We start from the raw sequence: 12,768 nt of genomic DNA on the forward strand, positions 1-12,768 counted from the left end.
CGCTGAGCAAGGAGCCCAAATTGGGACTCAAGCCCAGGACCGGGGGATCATGACCTGAGCCAAAGGCAGATGCTTAACTGACTGAGCCACCCAGGAGCCCTATATTTGCAAATATTGTTTAAAAGTATGCCCCCCTCCAGAGTTGTCGGATTCTTGTGACCAAAGAACCCACTGAACCCTGCTTTGAACTCTAGGTTAGTATTCCTTTAAGAGGGTATGTTCAAAAAACTATAAAAGTAACTTTTTCTACAAACGTGGTTTTCACATTTTCCTTCCCAGCTTCTCCTCCCTCAGCATCACATCTCCGGAGCCCCGCGTCGTTTGAAGGCTACTGTGCCCTTTTCTTTCTACTCCACACACTGCTTAGTCTTTTGTTTGCTTTGTTAGTGCTGGATTTGGTGTTTCCTCCATGGTGGTGGTTTTAGGTTCTCCCGAGACTCACAAATCCAGACCACTGTGTCGAAAAGCCCGTGGTGCTGTTCTCTTTCCTCCCACAGGATTCCCTGTGGTGGTGGGTTCTAGGGGAGCACCCCGAACCTCCGGAGGAGACGAATAGAGAAGCATACATCTCGACTCCCTAGTCTTTGAATTCCAACCCAGAGGTTAAGAGAGTTTTCAGAACTCGGGTACCAAGCAATATCTGCCCATCTGTGGCCATTGTGTCTTCGTGGGTGAGCGGCCAGAAAGGCGTGAGTGAATGAAGGGTTTCTTGATGAACAGTGTTGTTATCTCTTCTTAAAGAAAAGAGCAAGTGAGATGAAATCTATAGCTTAGCATCACAGCTAGCGCATGGAAGAAAATAATTTTTCATAAACGTGATGTATTTTTTTTTTAATTATTAGCAGTGAAATAAGAGTGAGGGATTTAGAGAAAGATTGCCTGGATATGAATTCTGGCTTTACTACTTCCTGGAAGGTGACCTTGGGTAAATCACTTATTTGTGCCTCAGTTTCTGCCTTTATAAAATAAAGCAATAATAGTATTATTTGCAATGAAGGGTTATTGTGAAAAGTAAATTAGTATTCTTTAAAAGCTCAGAAGAATGCCTAGTACAGAGAAAAACCTCAATACACTGACGTTTTTATTATTAGTATCATTCTTTCTCCTACTTACCACACACTGAAGGTAATAATGGGTAACAATAATCTGACTGCAGTAGAAAACTTCACAAACATAAAATTGATGAAATAGGTTGAATTTGACACTTGGAAAATGTATTATAATTCTTCCCGTAATTGTCTGCCTTGCACACAACTCGGCTCAAATGAAAATCTGCTCTAATGCATGGGTCCTGCTGAGCAGGGCTTTATGCCACACCGAGGTAGACCAAGAAAAATCCCACACAAGTCAAACGCAGTTGAAAGGAGAACTAATTCAAGGTGGATGATTAAGTGCAGTAGTGTGATCCCAAGTACTGAGCGCTATGGGGAAGTGTGGACAAGGTAGGAGACAGAGCTTGTGTGTCAGCGTGAAGAGGAAAGAGAGAGGGGGTGGGTGTTGAAAGAGAAGTCTCCAGTTCTATTAGCAGCTGACACACAGATGCAGGGGAGCGGAGGGGATGCTGAATGCTCTTGCAGAAGAGTTTTAAACCCCGTCCCCTCCCCAGCTCTGTCTCCTCTCCACCCCCATCAAAGAATAGAGTTTCTTCCGAGAGGAAAATGGGAAAGATTGTTAAGAAAAGAGGAATGGGATTTATTTTAATTTTTAAGCATTTGGTTTGGCAGGAAATGGCAACTCTGTGTTGATGCCCACCTGCATCCCAAATTGCTAGGAACGCAATGAGAGATACAGACTCCACCAACTTGACCGTCCATCTAAAGAATAGGAGACCCATCTCCAAATGCCTAATTCCTACACAGGTTAGAGAGTGTTTTATTATGTTACAAGAGAGATGAGCAGCAGAATAGGATCTGTTCTGTTTTTTTTTTCCAATATTATTTTCATTTGGAAGATAGCAATCACAGGCACCCTTAAGTTGCCATGACAACTGAAGAAGCCATATGAAGCTATTAGCACAGTGTCCAGACAAGTACAGTAGCCTTTTGGAAAAAATGACACAAGGATTTCTTCCACTCACCTCCTCCCAATTCCCTGATCCCCATGGAGCTTGACCTGTTATTAAATTTATAACCAACAGAAGAATGCAGATTTCTGCAGAAGTCCATGTGACCTGAAATCACCAATGGCTTAAACATTTGTCACCAATGTATACATTTTATTCCAGCCTTTTTTCCAGCCTACCCAAGGGTACTCTCCTCCAAGGGCTGTTTCCATGGACAACTGGCGAGCATGACCCTTCACCTGCCCTCTCTCTATGGGCACGTTTGGAATTGTTAAAAAGGAGGCAGCAGGCCCAAAATGGAGTCACTTATGTTAAACCCATGTTAGCAAACTAAGACTTAATATCAAACCTAACTGCAGTTTCAACCACCCTGGAATGTAACGTTTAACCAGTCACCAAGGAATTACCTGGTCTGCACTCAGTGAAATAATCCACCAGATAGATCTCTCCTGTTTCCCTTAGGAAGGTAACCTTGCCTACAACAATTCATTCTTTGCCCATAATTACCTTTTCCGCCCCCTTTCCACCTTTAAAAACCTCTTCTTTTCTACAGCCTGGCAGACCTCCTTTCTATTGCTAGGTGGGATGCTGCCCAATTCGTGAATTGTTGAATAAAACCAATTTGATCTTTGAATGTACTTGACTGAATTTCTGTTATTTAACAGAGTGCTGACCACTTTTTCATGGCTTCCCCTCTTAATTTATGATAGATCACAAAATACGTTTATTTTTTAATCCTGCATTACACTTACTCCATACTTAAGAAGCATCATGATATCCATTTACATTTTCAAAAGTAAACTTTGCTGCTATATCTGGGCTGGTCTTTTGAAGGAGAGAAATCTCAGGAATCCACTGTTTATTCTCCCTCTCATTACATGGCTTATGAGCTGAGAACAAACTAGCCATGGGATGAGGTCGGAGGGCCAGATCTGAAGGCCCAGCTGACACAATGGCATAATGGAGAGGTGGTAATTTTCCTTGCTGAGAAGGACATTAAATGAATTGCAAAGAGCTGGTTGATCCTTAGCAAAGGAGCTTGACTAGCTGTGAAACAGAGAGCCGGGTCCTGGCACTTCCCCACTTTGCCCTCTGACTCGTGGGCAACTCTGGCCTTCTGTGTAGGTGAAGGGAAGCTAGCTACCACTTCAGAATGTGTAAGCAAGCAGAGATCTGAGATGGTTTCGATCTTCTCTTGACCCATAGGAAGTAACCTGCAGCCCCTCCTTCATCTGTGTTTACCATGTTTAAAGCGGGGAAAATGTCACAGTTCACAATGAGGATCCATGTCTAAATGACGACAGAGGTAAAAAGTGAACATTTAAAAGATCAGCCTACTTTCCTACAAAACAAACAGCAAAAATCAGAGACAAAGGAGTAAGCCTCAAGCAGGGAAGCCAACACATAAATATTTTATGTCCATCTGCCTAAGGAAATTATAGAGATCATTTGCTCAAAAATTTGGAGAAAAATATCATTAAACCTCAATAATTCAAACCCCATTTTCAAATGGAGTTCACAGAACTTTAAACACTATCAGTTAATATCAGTTAATGACAAAGGAAATACAATTTGGTGGTGGGGAAGTGCATTCTCTTAAAAAAAAAAAGCGGGCACCTGGGTGGCTCAGTCATTAAGCGTCTGCCTTCAGCTCAGGTCATGATCCTGGAGTTCCGGGATCGAGTCCCACATTGGGCTCCCTGCTCAGCAGGGAGTCTGCGTCTCCCTCTGACCCTCTTCCCTCTCGTGCTCTCTATCTCTCATTCTCTCTCTTTCAAATAAATAAATAAATAAATAAATAAAATCTTTAAAAAAAAAAGCAAATGATTCTTAAGTTAAAAACCACTTAGCAGAATTTACATGTAATCAATATTGTTACAAAACCAATTTTATCTATTATAAAAGGCTCAGCAGAAAATTTCTGGGCAAAAGATGCTTATTGATTAGCAAAAGACGAATTCAGATATTTCTATAAGTTAGACTATAATACTGTCCTTGCCTTAATTCTTGTTTCTGAGGTAAGCCAAAGTTGCTATCATTCATATTTTTTATTTTATTTTAATTAATTAATTTTTTTTTAGAGACAGAGAGTGTGTGCGCACACACACAGGAGGTAGGGGGTAGGGACAGAGGGAGAGAGAATCCCAAGCAGGTTCCACCCTCAGCATCGAGCCTGACACAGGGCTGGATCTCATGACCCTGAGATCATGACCTGAGCCAATATCAAGAGTGGGACCCTTAACCAACTGAGCCACCCAGGTGTCCCTAATCCATATTTTTTCTATCCATGTTTGAAGGGTCATCAGACACGAGATATACTAAATCAAAATTTATATTTTTCATATCAGAATTATTACTGAAAGGAATTGGCTTTAAAAATTTAATACTGAAATTCAATTCTGGGCGCAGGTCTACTTATCTTTGAAACAGAGACAAGAATGCTCTTTCCATCACAGGATCACTGTGAGGCTTAAATTAAATAACCCACTTAAATGGCCTAGAACAGCACCTGGTGCGCAATATTCCCTAGTTATTATTGTCGCGATTGTTAATCGGTACTATTATTTTGCTCGGAATCATTTTTATATCAGTAGAAAAACACCTTCAAATTCCTGAGCAAATATAAAATAAAGGATGTTTTGTCAACCTTGGATGGTGACTTCTCCCAAAACTGATCGGGAAACTTTCTTCAGTGTCCCTTCTTCCTAGGGTGAGACTGTCTTCTTAGAAACCACAGTTGTTTGAGCTTCGGGCCTGGATGACCCTGACTATCCTTTAAATACAAAACTAGGAAAAAACACCTTAGATCAGTTGTACTTTGGCTCTACATTGTCTGTCTCCTGGAGAGGGAAGTATTAAAATTTTATTTTAGTATTTAGTTTGCCCATTGTCTATTTCGTTTACAGCTGCCGTAACAGAAAAGTGGAAGAACAGAATTTGCGTGCATGGAAGGTGGCATTTTAAAAAGAAAAATAGGACAATAGTGGAAATTGGGAGGCAAATGGTGAATCAGCTGGAAGCCGACAGTACAAGTATCATGTTACTCCCTCTCAGATTTATCTTATGTAGGGGTGTCTTTCTTTAAGGGTTATAGCCCTTGTGTTTGTCTACACATCCACGCTTTCAAGAGTTCAGCCAAAAGCGTGTATGGGCCGTGTAGCATGTGTCGTTGACCCGCCCATCCTCCTGTGCACCCAAGGATCGAGAACTTCCAGCCACCAGTTGACTAGTGGGAAGAAGGTGATTTGCCATCCTCTGTGGGTCACCCTGATACAATAAATACCTGAAGATTACAGATGTTCAAGTGCATCTTCAAGGTATTTGAAGTGAATTATTTGCAAAGAGGAGGCAACACCGTCATGTGAAGATTTATTCAAGGAATAACACAAATGATTACTCTTCTAAAACATACGATCTACGCTGGATTTATGTTTTCCTCTGTCTCATAGATTATGTGATCTCACGCTGAACAGCTAGGTTTGGATAATATAAACTACACACCAACCTGCTCTACAGAATCTGGGGGTAGCATCGGAATTACAAGAGCACCGCAACTATGGCAGCGTTTGGGGGAAGACGATTCTGTCAAGGAAAGGGCTCTCATTTTATATTAAACAGAGGTGAGCCTATTAAAACTACACAAGTAAAAGAAATGCTGTAGGTTTTATTTCCCACAGCCACGGTAGAGCGGCCCACATGCTTTATGGAGCTGGGAGCTTTGATGCCAACGTAACTCTGAGTTTATGTAACGTGGAAAGATTACCTGTCCCAGGGATTGCCAGTCCAAGCCAGCACTGCCGATGTAGACATGCTGCTTGTCCACGATCCAGAAGGAGGACTGCAGCCGGCCCTTGTTGTAGGCGGTCATGTTCATGTAGGTCACCTCCGCTCCTGGGGAGTTCAAGGAGATCCTGGTCAGCCTCAGTGTCAAGGCCTTGAACTTGCAACCAGACATCTACCAGCAACAATACTCATGATTTGCAATGATTGCAATTGGCATTCAGGGGGGTCAAATATTTATATTAGTTTGGTGCACAGAAGGCCCTCGAGGAGTTACTTTGTTCTCAAAGGAAAACAAAAGGAAAATGAGAACAAGAATTACAGGGACACCTGCGCACAAGAGGTGAGAACATGGCCTCTCCAGTCAGATGCGATTCAAATCACAGCTTCATCATTTACCACCCAGATGGTGAGATTCGTGCACCAAGCTCTTTTAGTTTTGGAGTAATTTTCAAACAAATTTGCAAACAATAAAAGGATCATCCTGTTTAGTAATACAGCTCTCCTCAGCAAGCAATTGGCTTTCTTACACTTTCCTATACATTATTTTCACCCTTGACCCTGCAGTTGCTTTTCCTTCTTCATTTTCCCTCTTTGTGACTTAATTTGGACTTGGTCTCCTCCTGGCCTCTCTTTATCTGACGGTTCTTAATTTAAGCAACAATCATTCAGGCCTTACAAAAATCAACTGTCATGCTGTTACCTGTTGCTGCCTCAGGACTATGCATTTACAACTTCTCAAAAAGAGCATATAGTCCACTGAATGCAATTAAATCTATTTATTTGTTGTTTTTTTATTTGAGCGTAGTTGACACAATGTCAGTTTCAGGTGTACAACCCTGTGACTCAACAAATCTATGCATGATGCCCTGCTCCCCACCAGCCGCCACCATGCAGCGCTGTTCCAGCACCACTGACTATTCCCTATGCCGCGCATTTTATCCCCCTGACTTAGTCGTTCCGTAACTGGAAGCCTGAATGCAATCAAATGTAAATAAATGCAATCCAATTTAAATGGATTCTTTTTTTTTTAAGAGAGGGAGAGAAGCGGTGGGAAGGGGCAGAGGGAGCGGGAGAGGGAGAGAATCTTAAGCAGGCTCCACGCCCAGCATGGAGCCCAATGCGGGGCTCGATCTCACAACCCTGAGACCATGACCTGAGCCAAAATCAAGAGTCAGACACTTCACCAACTGAGCCACCCAGGTGCCTCTTAAAGAAATTCTACATTTCCACTTCTTTAAAAGAACAGACCTCTATGCATATTTTTAATGAAGCAAGCTACTTTGTTTTCAGATATTGAATATTAATGAGGCGGATATATTCTGGTGGCTTACTTCATCGTCAGAATCTTCATTAGCAGAGGAAGATGTGACATCGTATGCATAAAGATGTATCCAGAATACCAGAAAGGAAGGGTGATGTGTACTATGAGCTTAACCTGTTACTCTCGGGAAAAGGAAGGTAAAGCTTGCACCTGGCCCTGCCGCAGGGGGCTGGTGACGGAGGCTGTGGGGCAGAAGCGGGTCAGAGGGGAAGCAGGCATGCGGGCAGACTGCCTCAGCCTCCAGCCATGCAGGCATAGTTTCATCCAAGGAATGGTTACAGGCCCCAGAGGAGGAGAAGCTGGGGAGAGCAGGGTCTGAATGTCCACAGCGGGTGGTTGCCATGGCAATTATGGAGAGACCCACAGCTGCAGAGATGCTGTGGTCCCCCGGGGCCCCCAAAGACACAGCTGCCAGTGCTCCTGAGTGGATGGAGAGCAGCATGTGGGGGATCAGTTTCCCATGGCTGCTCTAACAAAGTATCACAAACTGAATGGCTTAAAACGAGAGAAGCCGATTGTCTCTCAATCGCAGAGGTTGGAAGTCCAAAATCAAGGTGTTGGCAGGGCCATACTTGCCCCGAAATCTGCAGGGGAGACTCCCTCCTGTCTCTCCCCAGCTTCTGGTCAATCTCTGCTGTCCCCTGGTTGCCACCTGCCACCCCTCTTGTCCCATGGAGACTTCCCCCCATCTCTGTTTTTTCCTGTGCTTACAAGGACACTAGTCCTGTTGGATTAAGGGCCCACCTCACTCCCGTGCGCCCTCATCTTAACTAATTATATCTCCAACCCTGTTTCCAAATAAGGTCACATTCTGAGGTTCTAGGGGTTAGGCCTTCAGCATGTCTTTTTTGGGGGACACAATTCAATCCACAGCAGAGCTGGAAGCCACGTTCACTGGCCGTGCCCTTCAGCCCACCAGGCTGAGCAGCACTGAAGGAAGCATCTTCTCATCTCTAGAAGGAAGAGAATGAAGGTGACCTCGGTGTGTGCCTCAGAGTCTACTTACAACAGGTGTCTTGGGGTAAGCCTTCACCTGCCTTCACATTCTCACTAGAAACAACTTTATGCCTCTGTGACATTGGCTGGCTCTCACCTCCTGGCCTGGGACACTGCCTGAAACTTGACCCACGACAAGTTGCTACGTGTCATTGGACTGTGTTTTAGTTCTTAGATCCCTGTCTGTTCTCATTCGGGGCTGCTGCAGCCCCAGCCCACTGGTCAAGTTCAGGCACACAAATAAAGTGTAATGTTTAAAGATTTTATGTATTTATTTGAGAGAGACACAGAGATAACAAAAGAGATAGCAAGAGAGAGAGAGAAAGAGCACAAGTGGGGAGGAGAGGGAGAAGCAGGCTGCCCGCTGAGCAGGGAGCGCATCGCAGGGCTCCATCCTAGGACCCAGGATCATGACCTGAGCCGAAGGCAGACATTTAACTGACTGAGCCACCCAGGCACCCCTAAAGTGTAATATTTAAAACGACTGGGATTGTTGGGGCATCTGGGTGCCTCAGTCAGTTAAGCGACCGACTCTTGGGTTTGGCTCTGGTCATGATCCCAGGATCGTGAAATTGAGCCCTGCATCGGGCATCGGGCTCCCTGCTGGGCATGGATCCTGCTTAGGATTCTCTCTCTCTCCCTCTGCGTCTACCCCCACTTTCCCTCTCTTAAAAAAAAAAAGACTAGGATTGTTCAGATGATAAGAGAACACTGAGTATCTGAAAGGTGAGGAGGGGGAGTCCCCATCGCTCTATCAGGGGACTCCAAGTGAAGGCCAAAGGCATGAAAGACAAGAACGGCTTCACAGTTATGCCTGGGGCCAGGGCCACCTGTGGGAAGGCCTGCTGAGCTGGGTGCAGAGATTAAGCAACATGTAGTAACAGTAACAACCCTTCACTCAACACCATGTGTGCCCAGCATCAACACAGCTGTGCTACAGCAATCCCACAGGGGATGTTGTATTTTCCCCATTTCAACATACAAACTACTGGACGAGGTGTCATCAATCAACTGAAAATATTTGATGATACAGCTGGAAAAATGTTTGCCTGCATATGGTTTGTGGAATATCCCCACTTTCCCATTAAGAATGATCTGTTTTTCTTTTTTTTTTTAAAGCTTTTTATTTATTTATTTATTTGAGAGAGAGAGAGAAAAACAGCATGAGAGGGGATAGGGTCAGAGGGAGAAGCAGGCTCCCCGCTGAGCCGGGAGCCTGATGTGGGACTCGATCCCAGGACTCCGGGATCATGACCTGAGCTGAAGGCAGTCGCTCAACCAACTGAGCCACCCAGGCGCCCGATCTGTCTGTTTTTCTATCAATCTATCCTCCATCTATCTCTGAAGATGCTTTTATCTTAATTTATACCTAACAGATAGTCAGAGCCAACATGTCCCTGTTTATTACATGCATATTATTCAATGGTTAGCTTAAAATAATTTCTTTTACATTCCCTTAAAAATATCTTAATTCACTGGTTACAGAGATTATCCTCATCCTACTGTCTTTCTTTAAAATTTTATTTTATTATGTTATGTTAATCACCATATATTACATCATTAGTTTTTGATGTAGTGTTCCATGATTCATTGTTTGCGTATAACACCCAGTGCTCCATTCAATACATGCCCTCTTTAATACCCATCACCAGGCTAACCCATCCCCCCAGCCCCCTCCCCTCTAAAACCCTCAGTTTGTTTCTCAGAGTCCATAGTCACACATGGTTCGTCTCCCCCTCCGATTTCCCCCGTTCATTTTTCCCTTCCTACTATCTTCTTTTTTTTTTTTTTAACATATAATGTATTATTTGTTTCAGAGGTACAGGTCTGTGATTCAACAGTCTTACACAATTCACAGTGCTTGCCATAGCACATACCCTCCCCCATGTCTACCACCCAGCCACACCATCCCTCCCATCTCCCACCACTCCAGCAACCCTCAGTTTGTTTCCTGAGATTAAGAATTCCTCATATCATATGTATCATATGAGATCATATGATACATGTCTTTCTCTGATTGACTTATTTCGCTTACCATAATACCCTCTAGTTCCATCCATGTTGTTGTAAATGGCAAGATTTCGGTTTTTTTGATGGCTGCATAATATTCCATTGTATTTATATGCCACATCTTCTCTAATCTGTTGATGGATATCTTGGCTCTTTCCATAGTTTGGCTACTGTGGACATTGCTGCTATAAACATCAGGATGCACGTACCCCTTCGGATCACTACATTTGTATCTTTGGGGTAAATACCTAGTAGTGCAATTGCTGGGTAGTATGGTAGCTCTATTTTCAACTTTTTGAGGAACCTCCATACTGTTTTCCAGAGTGGCTGCACCAGCTTGCATTCCCACCAACAGTGTAGGAGGGTTCCCCTTTCTCCACATCCCCGCCAACATCTGTCGTTTCCTGACTTGTTAATTTTAGCCATTCTGACTGGTGTGAGGTGGTATCTCATTGAGGTTTTGATTTGGATTTCCCTGATGCCGAGCGATCTTGAGTACTTTTTCATGTGTCTGTTGGCCATTTGGATGTCTTCTTTGGAAAAATGTCTGTTCATGTCTTCTGCCCATTTCTTGATTGGATCATTTGTTCTTGGGTGTTGAGTTTAAGAAGTTCTTTATCGATTTTGGATACTAGCCCTTTATCTGATATGTCATTTGCAAATATCTTCTCACATTCTGTCAGTTGTCTTTCGGTTTTGTTGACTGTTTCCTTTGCTGTGCAAAAGCTTTTTATCTTGATGAAGTTCCAATAGTTCATTTTTGCCCTTGCTTCCCTTGCCTTTGGCGATGTTACTAGGAAGAAGTTGCTGTGGCTGAGGTCGAAGAGGTTGCTGCCTGTGTTCTCCTCTATGATTTTGAGGGACTCCTGTCTCACATTTAGGTCTTTCAACCATTTGGAGTCTATTTTTGTGTGTGGTGTAAGGAAATGGTCCAGTTTAATTCTTCTGCATGTGGCTGTCCATTTTCCCAACACCATTTGTTGAAGAGACTCGTCTTTTTTCCACTGGACATTCTTTCCTGCTTTGTCGAAGATTAGTTGACCATAGAATTGAGGGTCCATTTCTGGGCTCTCTATTCTGTCCCAATGATCGATGTGTCTGTTTTTGTGCCAGTACCATACTGTCTTGATGATTAGAGCTTTGTAATAGAACTTCAAGTCCGGAATTGTGATGCCACCAGCTTTGCTTTTCTTTTTCAACATTTCTCTGGCTATTCGGGATCTTTTCTGGTTCCATACAAATTTGAGGATTATTTGTTCCATTTCTTTGAAAAAAGAAAAAAGTGGATGGTATTTTGATAGGGATTGCATTAAATGTGTAGATTGCTCTAGGTAGCATTGACATCTTCACAATATTTGTTCTTCCAATCCATGAGCATGGAATGTTTCTCCATTTCTTTGTGTCTTCCTCCATTTCTTTCATGAGTATTTTATAGTTTTCTGAGTACAGATCCTTTGTCTCTTTGGTTAGATTTATTCCTAGGTATCTTATGGTTTTGGGTGCAATTGTAAATGGGATCGAAGCCTTAATTTCTCTTACTTCTGTCTTGTTGTTGGTGTATAAGAATACCACTGATTTCTGTGCACTGATTTTATATCCTGCCACTTTACTGAATTCCTGTATGAGTTCTAGCAGTTTGGGGGTGGAGTCTTTTGGGTTTTCCACATAAACTATCATATCATCTGCAAAGAGTGGGAGATTGACTTCTTCTTTGCCGATTCGGATGCCTTTTATTTCTTTTCGTTGCCTGATTGCTGTGGCTAGGACTTCTAGTACTGTGTTGAATAGCAGTGGTGACAGTGGACATCCCTGCCGCATTCCTGACCTTAGGGGGAGAGCTCTCAGTTTTCCCCCATTGAGAATGATATTTGCTGTGGGTTTTTCATAGATGGCTTTTATGATATTGAGGTGTTTAGCTTCTATCCCTATACTCTGAAGCGTTTTGATCAAGAAAGGATGCTGTACTTTGTCAAATGCTTTTTCTGCATCTATTGAGAGGATCATATGGTTCTTGTTCTTTCTTTTATTAATATATTGTATCACATTGATTGATTTGTGGATGTTGAACCAACCTTGCAGCCCAGGGATAAATCCCACTTGGTCGTGGAGAATAATCCTTTTAATTACTGTTGGATCCTATTGGCTAGTATTTTGATGAGAATTTTTACATCCATGTTCATCAGGGATATTGGTCTGTAATTCTCCTTTTGGATGGGGTCTTTGTCTGATTTTGGGATCAAGGTATTGCTGGCCTCATAAAATGAGTATGGAAGTTTTCCTTCCATTTCTATTTTTTGAAACAGCTTCAGAAGAATAGGTATTAATTCTTCTTTAAATGTTTGGTAGAATTCCCCATATGATCCCTGGGCCCTTGTTTGTTGGGAGATTTTTGATGACTGCTTCAATTTCCTTAGTGCTAATAAGTCTGTTCAGGTTTTCTATTTCTTCCTGGTTTAGTTTTGGTAGTTTATACGTCTCTAGGAATGCATCCATTTCTTCCAGATTATCTACTTTGCTGGCCTAGAGTTGCTCATAATATGTTCTTATAATTGTTTGTATTTCTTTGGTGTTGGTTGTGATCTCTCCTCTTTCATTC

At 42.8% G+C, this 12,768-nt stretch overlaps 1 protein-coding gene across 1 annotated transcript in view; it reads right to left on the reverse strand.

Annotated features, from left to right (window-relative positions):
* Positions 1-12,768, reverse strand: part of PLD5 (phospholipase D family member 5) — a 402,235-nt gene that overhangs the window by 112,315 nt on the left and 277,152 nt on the right. Inside the window, exon 5 of the mRNA XM_021682883.1 lies at positions 5,826-5,953. Coding sequence (XP_021538558.1) covers positions 5,826-5,953 — 128 coding nt within the window. The remainder of the gene's footprint in view (positions 1-5,825; positions 5,954-12,768) is intronic.

Source organism: Neomonachus schauinslandi, chromosome 6, assembly GCF_002201575.2.
Source record: "Neomonachus schauinslandi chromosome 6, ASM220157v2, whole genome shotgun sequence".
Classification (NCBI taxonomy): Eukaryota; Metazoa; Chordata; class Mammalia; order Carnivora; family Phocidae; genus Neomonachus; species Neomonachus schauinslandi.